At 52.0% G+C, this 18,216-nt stretch overlaps 1 protein-coding gene across 2 annotated transcripts in view; it reads left to right on the forward strand.

Moving 5' to 3' along the window:
- Positions 1-18,216, forward strand: part of GSN (gelsolin) — a 53,644-nt gene that overhangs the window by 600 nt on the left and 34,828 nt on the right. Inside the window, exon 2 of one of the 2 annotated variants that reach the window (XM_047068895.1) lies at positions 9,877-9,971. Coding sequence is in view for 1 of the 2 variants with exons in the window: in XM_047068889.1 (XP_046924845.1) it covers positions 13,900-13,941 (42 nt within the window). In the remaining variant the exon portion in view is untranslated. Of the gene's footprint in view, positions 1-9,876; positions 9,972-13,837; positions 13,942-18,216 lie in introns of those variants that run through there. The other variant, XM_047068889.1, reaches the window with a different exon arrangement.

Here is an 18,216-nt window from a genome sequence, read left to right on the forward strand (position 1 = left end):
TTGTACTCGCCGTCTGAAATCTGCTTGCAGTTGTTAACCTGACGGTGCCTTGTCCTCCTCGGCCCTGCAATGTACGCTGGTTTCTCTGACTCACACGGAAAACTTCGTTCAGAGTTGAAGACAGTGATTGGAGTCTCCCTTTCTCCCGGGGTCCCCATCTCTTCTGGGGGCTGATCACCACCCAGAATCTGGTCACAGCAGTGTCCCCCTGGCCCAGTGCAGGCCGGCTGCTCTGGGCGGTTGTCAAGGGCAAGTTTTTGGAAGGCACGGGGAGACTTTGGGTGGGGAGGGGCCATTGGTTTCCTTTGTGGCCCTCTATGTGCCCAGGCATACACTCTTTATCCCGCCTTTATACCTTCCACAGAGCAGAGAGGGCATCTTTAAAACAGCCAGCACTCCAAAGAGCCAAAGGCATTCAAGGGCTGTTCTGGGGGTGACTCTGGCTTTGTGGAAGTGGGGGCCCTGGGGAGGAGCCTGTGGTTTTGTTTGGCTCCTGGAGACTTTTCAAACACTTAATCCTGTAGGTCCTGTTCTCCCAGGACCACATTTCTGACCAGGGCACCGGGACCTCTTGCTGCACCCCTTTGCAGTGACCATAGCTTGCTGGAGTGTCGCCTCAACCCCATTCCACAGCTGAGACAACCGCAGGGCTCAGAAAGTTTGTGATGGGCTCACAGTCACACGGTGACAAAAGGGCGGGGCTAGGACCCAGTTCCAGTTGGCCTTTAAGCTGAGTCCTTCTAGCTGGCGGAGATTTTCACTCTTTCTTGAGTGTTCCATTCATTAAGACATCCTCTCCCCTCCCCATCCCCACACTTGGGGGTGCTGGTTGGTGTTTCTAGGGGATGTTAAGGGGAAGAGGCTTGGGCCTCTGAGAGAAGGAAGGGTGGGATGGGGGGACAGGCAGCATCCAACTCCCTTGAAATTCCACTTTCCTTTCTGAGGCCTTGCTATTTATAAATGCCAGGAAAATTGTAAACAGCCGGGGAGCTTGGGTTGGCACCCGGGGGCAGTTACACAGCAGCAAAGAAGGTTTCCGTGTGAATCAGGGAAGGGAACTTTACTCCAGAATTTTCCATAGTTTTTTTTTTTTTTTTATTACGAACTAACACAAACCTAGGAAAGCAGGCAGCTCCCGGGAGCTGGGGGGGGGAGGGAGGGGTTTGCCTCTCATGGCATTTCCTTCCTGCCCTCCTTCCTCAATTCAACACTTTTCTGGGCCTGTGTCCTATACCTTGCCCTGTGAAGGCCCAAGACCCTCGAGGAGGACAAAGTTCTCTGTCCTCAAGATACTTCTCATCCATAGTGGTTGACACAATCATGTGATACCGAGAGTTATTTCAGTCCATAAAGGGGCGACTAAGAATGTTTGGGCGACCCAGTCCTCAGAAATCAGTAACAGGTTCCCAGGAGTTAAAGGAGTCGAGGGAAAAGACATTCTAAGAAACAGGAATAGCTTGTGCAAAGGTACTGAGGTTTCTTGAGCCATCCATGGCTAGAATAGCAGTGAAGGAAGGGTGCAGCTGTGGGGGTTGAGACTGTAAATAAAGATTGTAAACTAAGGGTTTGGACTTTATCCTGAAGGCAATGAGGAGCTGAGAAAGGTTTTCGACCACAGCAATTGATAAAAACTCTCACTGATCTGGTCGTTGATGTAGGGGATGCACTGGAAGGGGCAAACTGGAGGCAGGGGGAGCCTGAAGAGGCTGTTGCATGGTCCAGGGTAAAGACAGTGCAGGTCTGAACCAGAGCAGTGGCCACCATGACAGGTCAGAGTTGCAGATTCTGGAAACCCAGCTGAAGGTCTTGGAACCCTCTCTAAATTTCATCTGAAAGCAGACGATAGGCTGATAGCTACCGGACGAGGCTGCTAAATTATTATTTTTTTTTTTTGCAGTGTTGTTTCTCTTCTATTTTATTATTTTTAAAGCAGAAAAAAATAGCACTGAAGATTCAAACATAGAGAAGAGTATAGTGTAAGCTTCATCCCTCCAGCCCCCGTTCTTTCCCCAGAGGCAGCCACACGTGCACTTTGCCAAGCTATTATGAGCAAGAGCTGTTGACCGGATGTCTTTACACTTCTCAGCCATCCGGTGCACTAGGTCACTTCTCCCTACTCCTGTGTGTAGTTTGGGTCTTTCTTGAGAAGTTGCCAGGTAGGTCCCTGAGATGATGTCTGCATGATCTGTATTCCTTTGCTGAGGCACTGATCTCTGGTTTTCTTCAAGCAGACTTTACAGTCTGTAACTACAGCCTCTGAGTGTGTAGATTTGCTTATTAGAAACCGAGAGAAGTCAGAAGCATTGACTTGGGAGTGGAGCTGCAGCCTTGGTTCTTCGGAGTGACCTGTGGCAACGCCTGGCTCTTTGGACCTCAGTTTCCTCATCTGTAAAATGGGGAGGGGGGAGGTGGCGTTGGTTGGCATGATAATAATAATACACATTTTAGTGTACCAGCTGCTGGAACATTAATTACTTCCTTGATTCCTCGCAACTGTTCCTCTTAGGTACTACTGTTTTCCCCTTTTACAGATGAGGTACCCGAGCCTAAAAAATGTGTCTCGAGTTTCGTTGTTAAAGATAATGGGCGCCAGGATTCTGGAGTTTTGACTACAGAGCTCTTAATCCCTGCACTCATTGTTATTCTGAAGTTTCCTTGTAGTCCTGACATTATGAGCACTGCTGGGGGCTTCGCTGTGGCTGTGACAAGGGATCTGGGTCAGTGCACACAGCTTGGGGCACTCAGCCCTGCAGCAGAGAGGCCTGAAGAACCTCCCGGTACTGTTTGGAAATTCATCCTTTTCTGTACTATCAACAGGACTCCAGAGCATAGGTCAGTCTCCCTTCCGTTTCAGGGAATCAAGGCTCTGAGAGAACACAAGATCACTTGTCCTAGGTCACTCGGTGAGTTGGGGTCCCAGCCAGGGCCATCTCCCCTTTGGCAGAAGCAAGCAGGGAAAAGCAGATCCCAGGAATTATGCATTTTGGCGGGGAGGGAAAGGGAGAGACCAGCGTTTAGGCAGCTGGGGTATGTTAAACAAAAATACCTCCTCCCTTTCAACTCCGTGAACTTGTGTCATATTTCAGCCTGATGTGGTTTGTGAATTTGTAGACCACAGGCAGGCTGGGTTCCTGCTGCTCTCTGGCTTCCCCTTCCCTGTCCCCTCCCCCCACTCATGCTCCCCTACCATAGGCCTGCTCTCCCCTGTCCTGCCCGGGACCACATCAACAATTTGAGGGCAGGGCAGAGAAAATCAGCAGGCGTGGTGAGCGAGGCTGGGCAGCAGAAGGCCCGGACTTGGGTCCTGGTTTTGTCACTGGCAAAGTACTGAGTGACCTGTGCCCCCGTGTCCACCTTGTGCTAGAGGGGTGGGCAGGATAACATCAAGCTTTCCTGGCTCTGATGGGCTCTGAGTCAGAAGGCTTTGTGCTCAGTGCACAAACGTGCACCTCCAAGTGAGTCCATAGCCTGTTATGTTTAACCTACTCCAGTGCTAGCTGGGGATCCGGCTGTTCATGAATTTGGTCTTCGCGGACTGAATTGGTTGCCCCATATTGCAGATAAGGAAGTTGAGGCCCAAGATTCATTTAAGTATCTTATTCCCTGTTCTACAAGCAATAAGAATCATGGCCACCGTATGGAGCATGCTTGCTGTGTTCACTGTCTTGTTTAATCTTTTAACAGCCCTATTGTGGAGGAGATACTGACTCCATTTCACAGATGAGGAAACTGAGGCTCAGCCTAGAGAGATGAAATGATTTACCTTCTTTTCTTTGAGCCTCACAATAGCCCTGGGGTTGTCACGATGGGCTCCACTTTGTAGATAAGGAAAGTGAAGTGTGGAGACGTGAGCTCCCAGGGGCCACGTGGCCATCTAGCCTCCTTCCCGGCCTCCCCATCCTCGTCCCTCCTGTCCTGCCTCAGAGAGACCCTCTACACCTCTTTCACCCAATGCTCAGATTAAGGGATAACAGCATCCCAGATGCTGGCTCTTCCGCAGGGGGCTCCAGAAATGGTTTCAGTCATAGATTCTCTCCGGGAACTTCGCTGAAGGGGCCACGCCAGTGGGGGTGGATTTATTTATTCTGCTAAATTCACTTAAGCAAATAGTGCTATTACTTTCCCGCCTCTACAAGGATAACATCTGGGTCTGGCTTATTTACCAGGCATGGGAGAGACGGTATATGTGAGCCTTCCGGGTGGGGTCCGACCCTTACTGTAAGCGCCACGGCGAGGCTGGGCCTTCCGTGGACACAGTAAACACTAGTTAACTTTTTGGGAGTGGCGAAGTGGGATGGGCGGTATACCCATAGGAAACGGGGTATTTCTTCCAAGGACTTCCCCTCCCTTCTTTTTCTAATTATAATGAATACTTATGATAGGAAATTTAGAAAGTAAAATTAAAAAAAAGAACTGTCCATAATTCTGCCAATGTGAGATAATCACTGCTAACATTTGGGGGCATTTCCTTCCCGATATTTTCAGCACTTTTTTTTTTTTTTTACCCCTACATAATGGTGGTCATACCACATTTATAATTTTTCTATTCTGACTTCTTTTTTTTTCTTCAGCATTGCGACAGACATATTTTCTCATGTTATTAAGGACTGTAAATTTAATTTGTAAAAGAGTTTGAGAAGTAGTCTCTACCTAAGTAGAGAAATGCGTGTTTATTTAAAATCTTTTATTCCAATAGTCGGGGGGATTGAAGAAATGAAATAATGTATTTGATTTGCAAAAAAAAAAAAAAAAAAGTTTTAATTGTTATTATTTTTTTAATGTTTATTTATTTATTTTGAGAGAGAGAGAGAGACAGTGTGTGTGTGCAAGCAGGGGAGGGGCCGAGAGAGAGGGAGGGAGAGAGAGAGAGAATCCCAAGCAGGCTCCGCACTGTTAGCCCAGAGTGCAACATGGGGCTTGTTTTCACCAATGGTGACATCATGACCTGAGCCGAAATCAAGAGTCAGACCCTTAACCGACTGAGCCACCCGTGCACCCCAGAGACAGAAATTGATTGTCGTAAAGCACACAGCCAAAATGAGTTCAGTTGTTAAACCCAATGCCTGGGAAGATTAAACAACCTGACCATGGCCAGACCCCTAGTTTTCCTTGGCAGTGTCTTCTTGGGAAAGTCATTTCCCTCTCTGACTGGTCTCCCCCCAGTGGGAAATGGAGAATGGCACCTTCTCCGGTTCTCCTGGTTCTACCTTTCTGCCAGTTGAAGGTTTGATTTCATGACCTTCAATGGCAGGTCTTGGTCTGTCGATTGTGCTTCCCAAATAGGGTGCTTTTTGAGCTCCCTGGTGCAGAGGGTAGGTCAGAGACTTAATCCTCTGACATGAAGAGAGATGTCTTTAAACCCTTTCTTTTGGGGCGCTGGGTGGCTCAGTCGGTTAAGCGGCCGACTTCGGCTCAGGTCATGATCTCGCGGTCCGTGAGTTTGAGCCCCACGTCGGGCTCTGTGCTGACAGCTCAGAGCCTGGAGCCTGTTTTGGATTCTGTGTCTCCCTCTCTCTGCCCCTCCCCCATTCATGCTCTGTTTCTCTCTGTCTCAAAAATAAATAAACGTTAAAAAAAATAAAATAAACCCTTTCTTTCCTCCAGGAAAGGGTTGTATTAACAATAATGTATGTGGACACGAAAGATGTTCTAGCAGATCTCAAGCTTATTGTGAACACGAATCACCTGGGGATTTTGTGAAAATGCAGATTCTGGTTCGTTAGGTCTGGGGTGGGGCCTGAGGCTCTGCGTTTCTCGTAGGATCCCAGGTAGCGCAGAAGTTGCTACAGAGTTAACACTTTGCCGAGTAAGATTCTAAATCCCGTATTAAGAGCCCAGACTAGAGCCTAGATCTTTGAGATTCTTCCTACCCATAGTATTTGCCTCCCTCTTCTGTTCCCAACATGGAGCCAGACGGTTTAGTCCACAGCTATGAGTTTCTAGAATCTGAACAGTCCTTGACATATTTTGCTGCCTAATTGCAGAGCGAGGTAGGGGCCTTCTTTAGGAAAGAGCGACTCAGCAGGAAACCATCTGAACCAGGAGAAACACAGCTGAAGGACCTAGCATTTGTCTTAAACATTTCCAGCAGAAGTTTTTATACTTAAGATTATAGACATTCTTCTCTCATGTCTGTAGGCTGCAAACCACAGCCTCTGGGAGGCCCCAGCCTGTTTTTGTATGCCTCTGAGCTAAGAATGGTTTTTACATTGTAAAAGTTTGTTAAAAAAAAAAAAAAAGACACCCTGAAAACCCAAACAAAACAAAACAAAACTCAAACCTAAAACCAAACAAGGAAGAATATGCAACAGACAAGGTATGTGGCCTGCAAAGCGGAACATATTTACTAACATATTTACAGTGAAAATTTGCTAACCCCTGATCTAGAGTAACCAAAGCTTTATATATATATATATATATATATATATTTTGTATGCATGAGGCCAAGCCTTAATGCTTGAAATTTAACAAGACCAAGATGCCTGGAGGCAGCCTGACTTTGTGGGAACTGCACAGACATCTTGTGTGACCCTCAGCCCATGGTTTCACCTCTCTGAGCTTGTATCCTTCCTTCACAAAATAGGAACCATGATACCTGCCTGGCCGAGTATCATGGGGATGAGACATGAATGTATGTAAAGAGTCTGATACTTGGTAGGTGCACGGAAAATAACTGTTGTCATTGGGGTGGCCATTTGAACCCTTCTGGGATTACTAGACAGATATCATGTTTCTCCCACCAAATCTGAAACAGTCCTCCCAATATGCCGGGAGCAGTCTTTTAGGAGAAAAACACCTCTGGCTTCAGCTCCCCCCTGCCCCCCCCAAACCCCACCCCCAGGGCCAAAAGCTCCTCTTTAGCCACCTTAGACAAATGGGCTTCCTGGTGACTTACAATTTCACTAATAGTGAACTGTCTACACGAAGGTCAGCCTTTCCTGGGGTGGGCAGCTCTAACCTTCTGTGCCTTCTCCCTCTCTGAGATATAATCGAGCACAGGCGCCCCCAGGGCCCCAGGCTGGGATGGTGAGTGCTGGAAAGAAACATCTCTCTTTATGGCTCCCTCTGGAGCATGTGGGCGGTGGACTAGAGTCAGTGGTTTGTGGACCTTGTTTTTAAGTTGCTGCAGCCTTAAGGTCCAGAACGGAAAATAGTCTAACTTGGAGCTCGCTGGAGTTAATTCTAAACCCAGCCAAATTTGCAACCCTGGGGCTCCCAGTGTCCCCAGCCTGGGAAAGAGTGTAATGCTCTTTTTGCCCATAGATGGCAGCACCTGTACTCTCAGCATCTGTGAACGTGTGCGTGTGCATGAGTATATGTCTACGCACGTGTGCACACGTGTGTATATGCACATAGCTTCTCCCTTCGGTGACTCTTGAGCTATGGTGGCCTCGGCCTTAGGCTAGGTACTCGGATCCATGGGAGCAGATCTTAGTCTAACGGGGAAGGCTGACTCGGAAAGGGACCGTAAGTAATACAGTGTGACAAGGAAGAGTAGAGGCCTGTGGGAGCTCCAAGGAGCTCACCCTCACGGGGGAGGGGAGGTTACAGCAGACTTCCTGGAGGAAAGCTGGGCTTGATCATGAGCGGAAGGAGAAGTGACGAACAGGGATGGAAGAGGGTTCTAGAACAGAGGAGACTCTGTGTGAAGATTACAAGAGGACTTGGGGCAGAGTGCGGCTTCGCCTGGCTGGAGCTTGGAGGGGTGTGGGTGGAAGACAGGAACTAAAGAGGCTGAAGCTCAGGGGACTGGCAGCGACAGATCATGAAGGGCGTTGAAAAGTTCGCTGAGGATCTTGGACTTGATCGGGGGGTGGGGGGCTCTAAGAGGACCATGGAAGAGTCTGAGCAGAGGAGTGGTGTGGTCTGGGCTTGCACCGTAGGGGAGAGAGGAGGTGGGGGGACCGGTCGGGAAGCAAGCACTGTCGTCACCCAGATGAGAGAGTGGTCGTGGCGCCTGGACCAGGATGTTGGCGGTGGGGGTGGGGACAAGACGATGCATCTGAGTAGAGCCGGCAGGACAGGGCCGGGCGAGGTGGTGTGGGAGGCATGAGTGCCAGAGCGGGGGAGGTTGAGGAGGGTGCTGCCCTGGGGTCTGGCCTGGCCCAGCACGTGGATGGTGGATGGTGGTGCTATTGCTGAGATGGGGAGCACCAGGGGGAGGAGCAAGTTACATTCAGGAACAAACGTAGTGCCACCAGTGAGGGTGAGGGTGTGATCTGGAGGTGTGTAGAAGAAAAGGGGGAGCGGATTTCGAAGGCTTATCCTCACCCAGAATGAACAGAAAGTGAGAGGTCAGTAGTCATTTGCAGGAACACAGCCCAACCCAACTCTGCTTTGATCGATCCGTGTGGATGGAACCAGGCACCTTCAGGTGGAACTCTCTGAGGAAGGCCACAGAGGTGGCACTGTGGGGCCCCGAGAAGCACCCAGCCTCTTCTTCGGATGCCCTGCCTTGCTTATGTCTGCCGCTCACAATGCAGAAATACACCAGGAATGCCTGGGCTGTTGGCCGTCAGCTGAGAACAGGGCTCATTTGTGTCTTAATCCCTGGAGCCTGTAGGGCGCCCCACTGCATTTGGGATCTTGGACTCTGTCCTTGGCTTGGAGCAGCTGGTTTGGGCAGAGAAATTTTCCAGGGCAGGCGGGAGCCAGGTTGCTTAGCTGCCCCCCTGAATGTAGATGCCTGGGGCTCTGGGGCGTTGGGGAAGGGTGAAGATCCAGTTTGTCCCTGAAAGGCGGGGGCCCAAAGGGCTGGGCTGCACCATCCACTGTGGGGCCAATCTTGGCTGGTCCTTTGTTCAGTCTTCTAGCACATATACTCACTGCTTTTGCTGTTTGCCAGCTCATGTGCGGGGCTTCAAAGACCAAGCCGTCTGGCAGGGCTCACAGCCTGGTAGGAGAGAAAGACCTATTGCCAGATAATGATAATATGGTCTTACAATAGTAGACCACGTAAACAGCTTGGGTTCCCAAGTTGCACAAGTACAGAATGAGAAAAATATAATTTCTAAAAAAAGGCTTAGGGATTTAATTAAGTATCAGAGTAAACCTATGTACCGTACAAAACCCTTGACGTATTCTATCTCATTTAATCCTTATGATAGCCTATGGAATAAGTTCTGACCTAATCCTTCTTTTTACAGAGAAGAAATCTGAGACTCAGGGTGAAGTAACCTGATCAAGTTACACAGTTAGTTAAATGAGGGGTCATTTTGTCTAACTCCAGAATCCTGAACCACAGCTCTGACATTAACCCTAAGCAGAATTCAGACATGCCCTGGGGTTTGCCTGCATGCAGATGGCATTTTAGGTTGGATAAACAGAGGCATGATATCTGGAATGATGGAGGTGAGAGTCTGCTTGCCCTGCCCTGGAGAGTGCTTGCCTGAATGTCAAATTCTGGGTCTTGTGCTGGCAGTAGGCACAAGGTTCATTTGGAGCTGACTGGGGAAGGTGAGGAGAGAGGGAACCAGACACCTCATCTCAGGAAAAGCTGGAGGAAAGGGGGTATGCAACTTGTACAAGACCTGGGGGGCCCAAGATCACTGTCTTTGTCTCTAAGGAGCCATTGGGAAACGGGGTGACAGACCTCTTCTGGGTAATCCGAGCGGATAGAGCTCGGACCAGCAGGTCAAAGCCATAGGGAGAGAGACTTTAGCTCATCCTAACAACAGTTCTTTCAACCAGCCAAACTCTTCAACAGATGGTCTTACGGCCTTGGCAGGAAGTGAGTTCCCCGTTGCTTGAGCTGTGCAAGCAGGGGCTGTGTGATTGTGGGTGGGGGGTTCTGGGGATGAGTAGAAGTATCAGATGTGGATTTGACCAGATGACCTGGAGCACCTGACCTTGAGATTCTTGGCCCCTTGTTTACAGGTCGTGCTGATAACCCCCCTCGTACATCAGTGCTTCTGCCGTGGTCCCAGCACCTCTGCCGGGAGCAGCCGTCTTCCCCCTCACAGCCCTGCAAGGTAGGTACAGCAGTGCAGACACCCCTGAGTCCTCCTAAGCCCAGCTCTGGCTGCCCAGGGGAGTCTGGAGGGGACAGTGGAAGCAGCCGCTGCTCACCACAGTGGATTCAGAGGGAGTCCCTGAGGTTTCTCTGGTAAAGCTCGGAGCACATTTCTGCCCATTGCCTCATTTGCTCCTCACCGGCGAGGGCGGGATCCTGTGGGGAAGAGGCAAGGAAGGGCTGGGCTGGGCGCCAGGGCACCTGGGCCCTATCCTGGCTGTGCTACTTCTCACAGTGTGGCTGGAGGAAAGTCGCTTTCCCTCGCAGGGCCTCTGTCAGCTCTTCCGTGAGAGGGTGGATTCCCTGGAGGTACAGGAATTCTCCCCGGAGGCTTTGGAGAGGTGAGAACATGCGGGGGCGTGGCTGCCAAGCCTCCGGCTTGTTGACCGTAAGAGGCGGACGCAAGCTGTGTGAGTCACAGGGCAGGTGGATGAGTCATCCCCACCTGGGACAGCTGGCAGGGTGGGGCCCACCTGACTATCAGATTCACTGGCCCCCCCCTTCCCCCCCCTCTGCCCCAGGAGGCTGCCATGCAGAGTTCTGGGCTGGAAGCAAGAGACCCACTTCATGACCCAGCTTGGGCCTCCGTTTCTCCCCCCATAAAATGGGTGTATTGGTCTCCCACCCACCCACCTAACAAGGTTGTCATGAGGACTGTAGAAGCTTATAGATGCTAACGAGTTTTGTGAACTGTGAAATGGGAAGGATCACGGCTAGGGGGAAAGCCCAGCTTCCAATGCGGCAGCAGAGGTGAATTTCCAATAGCAACGGTCTGGAGAGCCTGGAAAACACCCGTCCAGCTCATGACATCACCCTTGGTGGCCAAAAGGAGAAGGGGCTGAATGACTCCAGGGTTTACTCATCTGCTGTGACCCAGCTGGCTTTGGGGGGGGGGGTGCAGGGACAGTCGTCACTGCTGTTCCTCTTTTCCAGAGCTTAGATACGACTGCCTTTTGATGGTCTCCTGAATGCTTTGTCCACGAAGCCTGGGATTGCTAGAAGGCCTGCTAGGCCCAGAGAAGGGACTTGGCTCACTTCAGCTGCACCTTAAGGGTTCTGCAGATGAAGGGCCAGCCCTGAGGCTGCCCAGAAAGGAGGGATCTGGGGCCTGTCTTGGTTCTGATGCTTCTGCTTTTGAAACTGAGGCCTGACAGCTCCCAAAACTGAATTGCCCCAAGTGATCTGTCACCAAAAAGAGTGTTAGGCCATGCCAGTGCCTTTGGCAACAGTGACAGAGGGACCTGTCTCCTGCTCTCCCCACTTCTGCAGACCGAGCAGGGCCAGACCGGCTCAGGCCCAGCTGCGTACCTGTTAACTAAGAGCTTTGCTACCCTGCCCCCTTCACTGCTGTCCCCTGGCAGTGTGCCCCCGCCTCATGCCCCCCTCCGCTGAACTCTGGTTCAGCCAGGGTGGCCCCAGTGACCTCCTACTTGTCAAAATCCGGTGGCACTTCTTCAGGTCTCCCCGTACCACATCTCTGGTTACCTTCTTCTGGAAGCACTCTCTCCCTGTTGCTCCTGGGAGGCTGCCCCGCTCAGTTTATCTCCCTACTTCTCTGATCTTCTTAGTCGGGGCCCAGTTTTCCTGCATCCAATGTTCACCTGGATTCTAACCACCTTCTGGTCTTGAGTTACGCATATAGGTTCATTTGTTCATTCACTCATTCATTCAACCGTGTGTGCGTCGACAGATGCTTGGCCCGGAACTGGTGTTGGAGAATCAGCAAAGAACAAGATTTTCCCATCCCTCATCGACCGTACTGTCTTGGGTCTGATAGTCAGCCGGTATACACGTAACAGATCCAGCCTTTCTTCAGCTGAGGAGGAAGTGACAGGGGTTATGAGAGCGCATGGAGTTGGTGGGCGTGGTGGCATTTTGTCCGGACACATGACTGAGGCCTCCCCGAGAAAGCCCAGACCTGGACAGGGGGCCGCAGGTGGCTGCGTGAGCAGGGGAAGGAGCCCCCAGGCAGAGGGACAGCATTTGCATGTGGAGTCGTTGAGGAACTGGAAGAAAGCCTGGCTGCAGAAGGAACTGGAGGCCAGGCAGCATCTGGGCATGCAGGCCCTCAAGGGCCAGAGTTTGGACTTTATCCTAAACCACTGGGGCGCCACTGAAAGTTTTAAAGCAGGAGAGAGGACCTGCCCAGATTGCATGATTAGAAGGAGCCCTCGAAAGAGCTGGCTCCAGTTCCCACTCTGATGCGTCTTGAGGGTGTAATTTTTGTCTCTTCCACAGCGTGGTGTCCTGACCCTGTGCCTCAGTCAAGGCTTTGAGGCTTGGTGTTGGTCTGTCCTGGGAAATGTGCCCTTTTCAGCATTCTCTCTGCTCTTTGCAACTTTTCATTTACCCAGCCAACCCTTGCTGAGCTTCTGTGCTGCAGAGGGGAGGTGAATCGGACCCCACCCTGCACTTGGAGACCCAGATTTGCGGCGGCTGAGGCCTGGAGTGCACTGGGAGAAATGCCAGGGCCTCCAGGAGCCAGAGAGGGCTTCTCCTACTCCGTGCCAGGCACCGGGCTGAGGGGGCACTTGGACATTCTGGGCAAGGGACTCGCGTGGGCAACGGCCACCTGGAGCCACTGTGCGTAGGGACTAGTGAACCGTGTAGCTAAAGCAGGAATGTGGGGCTGAGGTGGGGAGTGGCCGGAGGTGCAGGGTCTCCGTCCTCCGGATGCCGGGGAGACGTGGACAGGTTTTGAGCTGAGGAGTGATTTGAACATTGGGATTTGAGAGCAGGCGAGAGGTGGGGAGGAGGGCAGACGGGAGGGGCAACATCGTAAACTGGTCGGAGAGAATGAGTGTCACTGGGCAAAGCCTTGTCACTCCCACGGTAAAACACTCTTCCCCTCTTTGTCCCCTGCCTTTGTTGGGTTATGTCCCTGTTGGTCGGCACTCCTGAGCCGCTGGCACCCATCTCACTGCAGCACCGAGTGTGGTTACATCCTAGGCTCCAGAGACAACGGGTCTGAGCCTGAAACATCACTCTGGCCCCGACTTGCTAGTCACATCTCTTAATCCCTCAGCCTCAGTTTACTCATCTGTGAGATGGGGAAAGGGGGGTTGTTGAGGATTAACTGAGTGGGGAATAAAGTTCCAAGCATATGCCTGGTGCAGGCTGACAGCCTCTGTTATCTTTACTTCCCTGTCGGTTGATAACAGCCCCATCCATGTTGTAATCTGCCCCTTGGGGGTCCTGTGTGGCCACAAATCTGTAATCATCCCACCAGCATCTTTATCTTATGGCTGAGGAATTTGGGGCCCAGAGAGAGAGAGTGACTCATCTAAGGTCACCCAGCCTTTCAGTGACAGGGCAAAGACCTGTTCATTTCTCCCTTTTACAATTCTCCTTTTTTTTTTTAAATGCTGATAATTGAAAAAAATTCCCAAGTCAACTGGAGAAGAGGCAACAATGGGATGGGCATTTGGGTGGGTAGGGTAGGGGGGTCTCCCAGATATTTCCAGGGAGTATCCTGACTAGAAGGGCCCTAAGAAAATCATCCAACCACCCTAGTTACGCTTGGGGAAATTGAGGCCCAGAGAGAGGTAGTGGCTTGCTCAGGGTCCCCAGAGTAGGGAGCAGAGAAGGGGTCACAAGGGCTACTGCCAGGAATCAGCAGGAGTTGGGTGGGCTCTTCTCCCTAACCCACTGCCTCTTGTTTAAGAAAGTGAATTAAAGCATGAAACAATGGTTTCCTGAGGAAGTTTTGGGTTTAATGTGCCAATGTGTCAAGGACCATTTCCGGAACTGCGTGTGCCCATGTGATGCCTGTGGAGTTGCGCCTGGCACAGCTATTTCAGACTAAGCCACGGGGTCCTATTTATAGGCCTGCGCGATTAGGTCGATGTGGTCGGGAGAGGCTCGCCTACCCTCTGCCCAGCCTGGCGATGGCCGAGGAAGAGGCCCTTGGGGGAGACTCTGACCCATGGGTGAGTGGCAAGGGATCTGGGGTGGTCCCCGAAGGCTGCTCAGAGGAGGGGCTCCAGGTAGGCCTCAGGGGAAGTCCTACTCCTGACCCCCCGTGTCAGCGGCCAGCCAGGCCCTCTGCAGAGATGACACCAGCTCTGATCCTGTTCTCCCTCCTGCCTGGGAGCAGGCCAGGACTCCTGGCACTCGGGCCCTTTCCCCAGCCATGCCCCTCAAGTGTTTGCCTTGCTCTGTGTGGGTCACACCTCCCAGCCTTTGGCTTTGCTGTTCCCTCCTCCTGACTTGCCTGGTGGTTCCCAGCTCCCAAAGACAAACCTCCCTTCGTTCTTCAAGGCTCTGCACAAACGGTCCTCCTCCTTGTCTGGTTAGGCCCTGGGTGCTCCCTGCCTTGTGCTCCCACTGCCCAGAGCCATTTGAGTGACTACCCAAGTTCCTGTGTGCTCCCCACGGGGCCGGGAGGTCCTGAAACAAGGCCTGGCACAGAAAGGAGAGATGCGTTTGTAGCTGAGAACCTACCATGGCCTTTCACCTTATTTTTGTTGAGATGTGAACTGCATGCCAACACATGCAGGAGGTATGCTTTACAGGGGTGTAGGAGTGAGAGCAAGACTTCAGAGTTAGATAGCCCTAGATCCAGACCCTGCCCTGTACTTCCTAACTATGTGACCTGGGACTGAACCCCTCTGAGCCTTAGTTTCCCTGCCTGTAAAATGGGCATGATGCTAGCCATGGGTTTTGGGGAAGCATTACATAAGAAAAAGCTTACAAAAACTTATCATGTTGTGGGGTCCATAATAAGCTTCTACGTGCAGTAGTAGGTGCTATTTCCAGGTGGGGAAACTGAGGCTCAGAGCAGGGAAGTGCCTTCTGTAGGGTCCCACACAAATCAGTGGCCAGTAGGAGAGACCAAGTCTTTGTGGGGTCCTGGTCTCTCCCTCCACCCTGTGTTCTTCTCTCCTCCCTCTCTTAGCCTCCTGGGCTTATTCTGTTCCGCAGATCAGGGGAGGCTTTGTTTGGGGATTGTTTTTCCTAAGAAGTTTCCTCTGTGGTGCCACAGGATGACTCAGACCCCTGAGTCACCAGGAGGCTGAGGGCCAGGGAGGAGGAGGGAAACAGAGAAAGGACAGGGAAGGGGGCCCCAATTTCAGCCCTGGCTTCCCCACTGCTTGGTTGACTGGGTCTGACAAGTCCCCTCTCCCGCCTGTGAAAGAAGATGCTGGGCTTTGATGAGTGGCTCCCAGTCCAGGCTAAATCTCAGAATCCCAGGTGCCTGGGCCCCACCCTGACCTCCACACCTGGAGGCTGGGCGTGGGGCCTGGGAATCCACGGGTTCTGGAGCTCCCTAAGGGATTCTGCTGCACACCTGGGCTGCAGAGGTGTTTGGGAACCTCCCCGTTCAAGGCTATTCCCGGCTGGGCCTCAGAGAGGTTGCTTAGCCTCTGTGACCGTCTGTACTCACTTTTTTGCTGCACGTTTTGGCAGAATGGTGCATAGGAAGTGCATGAGCTTTAAAAAGAACAACAATAACAACAGCAGCAGCAGCTTTTTGGAAGTATAATTCCTGCAAGTTGTCAAAGTAATTTACATACACATAACTCACCTGTTCTAATGAATTCAGTGAGTTGTAGTAAATTTACAGAGCTCTGTCACCATCACCACAATGCAGTTGGACAGTATTTTCATCACCCCTGATCATCCCTAAGTGATGTCTGTCTCCACACCCACCCCACTAGCCCACCACTGATCTACTTTCTGTCCCTTTGAGTGCCCAGACGTGTGTGCCCCTCCAGGTTCACTCTTTCTAGCTATGTGACCTCATGCAGATTACTGCCCCTCTCTGAGCCTTGGATGTCTCCTCCACAGGAGAGGGGATAATCCTATCCTTCTTGTAGCTTATTGTTTGAATTTCGCTAATGTGGTGGAATGTCTGATGCATCGTGTGAGCCAGGCATGTGGGAGCCTGGCACGCAGTATACAGGGGGCAGTACAGGTACCTGGGTGTGCTTATAACAATGTTCACAAACATTGTGTTGACTCACTTTGTGCCACGTGCTGGGCTTAGCATTTTAAATGCATGATCTCTTTTCACGCCCGCCACAACTCTTACTAGGTGAGCGTTCGTATCATTTTTATTTCATAGCCAAAGTTGCTGAGGCACCGACTATGGAGGTAACTTCTCTCAGTCAAATAGGCAACAGTCGGAAGGGCTGGGAGTCTGGCCTCCTTAATCATTACACTAGAGATGGGAATCGCGGAGTGGGGGACACCATTCACGGACTTAGCGCAAGGTTTGTGGCACACACTTTCAAGGGACAGGACCTGGTGTTTCGAAAGCTGGTATGTAGAGCAGAGGGCATCAGACAACTGTGTGACCTGGTGTATGGAGCATGATGTAAGGTGTAAGTGACATGGGACGCAGCGCATGGAACGCGCATCAGGGGGCGCACGCAGGACAAGGTATGAGGACCACAGGTCTGGTATGGGGCACGGAGAACATGGTGTACAGGGTTCTGGGACATAGGGCTTGAGACGTAGCAATGGAGCAGGCTCCTGGGTCACGGAGGGACCCTTTCCGTGTCAGTGCCTGGGGCTCCGGCACGAAGCAGCAGGAGCCAATTGTGTCTTCTCACAAAGGCCTGTCTGTTTTTTGCCTCCTGCTTCCTGTCTCTTTGGATGCCAGAGAGTGGGAGTGTCCGGGAGGAGTGGGGCCCAGGGTACCCCCTACCACCCTGTGAGCTCAGACGGGGGTCAAGGCTGGGGACCGAGTCCCTGGCTCAGAAAGAGCCTGCCGGGCCCCCGCTTCTTTCAGAGGCAGCTGTGAGCACCAACGTTGGCTGGGCCAGACCCCAGTGATTTTCCTCTAAGCCACCCTCCCTCCTGCTTCCCCCTCTGGCTGCCGCTGCTGGCTTCAAGCACGTCTGCATTCCGGGGACTTAGGAGAGAGCACGCACAGCTGCTGGGGCTGAGAAGCAGATAGCCACCAGCTGCTGTGGGAGGGCAAGGAGAGGCTGCAGGTGCCTGGAGGGCGGCTCCAGGCTAGCACTTCCTGAGCCCCCTGGCGCCTGGCACTCACCGCCTTATCTTGTCTGGTCTGCACAGGAGCCCCAAAAGCCTGATGAGGAGCCCGAGGCTCCGAGAGGCAAGGTCACACAGAGGCAGAGGCAGAGCTGAGGCTAGACCCCAGCTCTTCTAGAGGCCGGAAATTGGCATCTAGAGGCACGTTTAGGTGGCCCAGAGGGTGTTGCTGGAGGAGTCGGTGGGTGACGAGGCTGAAAGAGCATGGAGGGCCTGAAAGGCCACGCTTGGGGGTCCCGACTTCCAGTCCGCGCTGGGGGCCATGGAAGGGTCTTGAGTAAGCAGTGATGCGATCTCTATGGATAATGGCAGCGAGGAAGCTGGTGTAGTGGTTCCCGAGGACAGATGGAGACCCTGACCTAGCACAGTCCTGGGATGTGAGGTTGGGAAGTAGGGTGTGGGGTTGTGAGGCACAGAGTGTGTAGGGTGGAGCACGTCAGCTCTGGCTTCAGCCCTCCTGTCGTGTCCTGGTGGGATGACTGTGGTTAGGCCACAGTGTCACCGAGGGTTCCCGGAGCCCCCGGAGGGACAGATGCCTGCAGGGTGATGCTGGTCACTGGGCAGGTGCCTGGATGCAGGTGAAGCCCGGAGAGAAGACAGCACCCATTCCGGAGCCCGACTGTGCCGGCCATTGGGTAGTATGTGCTGAATCTTGTTTAATTCTTCCAGCTGGTTGTGATTATTTTCTGGGCTGGAAAAGGAAGAAAAGCATTCCACTATTATACCTCTGCTTATGTTTAAGAGGGGAAAGTATTTAAAAAAAAAAAACCCCACAAAACTGTTACAATTAAAAGGATTAGTAGCAACAAAAAATATCTTTGCATCTCTGGAAGTTCTATGGTGGGTAAAAGTTTGAGCTAAATTGCAAAGAATCTCTCATCATGCTATGGGCTTAGGAATTTTTCCGTAACTGACTTTGACTAGGATCAGGTTTTGGCAAGCCTGTGAGATCATCTGACCACTCTGTACTCAAGGACATAGGCTCAGAGAGGTTGAGTCACTTGCTCAGGGTCACCAGATGATGAGTGATAGGACTGGGATCAGATGGTGACTCCAGAGCCCTTGTTCTTTCTGGTGAGGGCAGACCAGAAAAGAGGGCAGGGTGTCATGAGGAGAGACTCATGGCGGCTGGAAGGCAAGGTGGGCTCTTTAGGTGCTGGCTGGAGGAGGCCCTCTCCTGAGATGCCTCCCCATCCCTGGCA

Source organism: Lynx rufus, unplaced genomic scaffold (genome assembly GCF_022079265.1).
Source record: "Lynx rufus isolate CCGP_SWC_20201006 ecotype Redwood Valley unplaced genomic scaffold, mLynRuf1.p SCAF_10, whole genome shotgun sequence".
Lineage (NCBI taxonomy): Eukaryota > Metazoa > Chordata > Mammalia > Carnivora > Felidae > Lynx > Lynx rufus.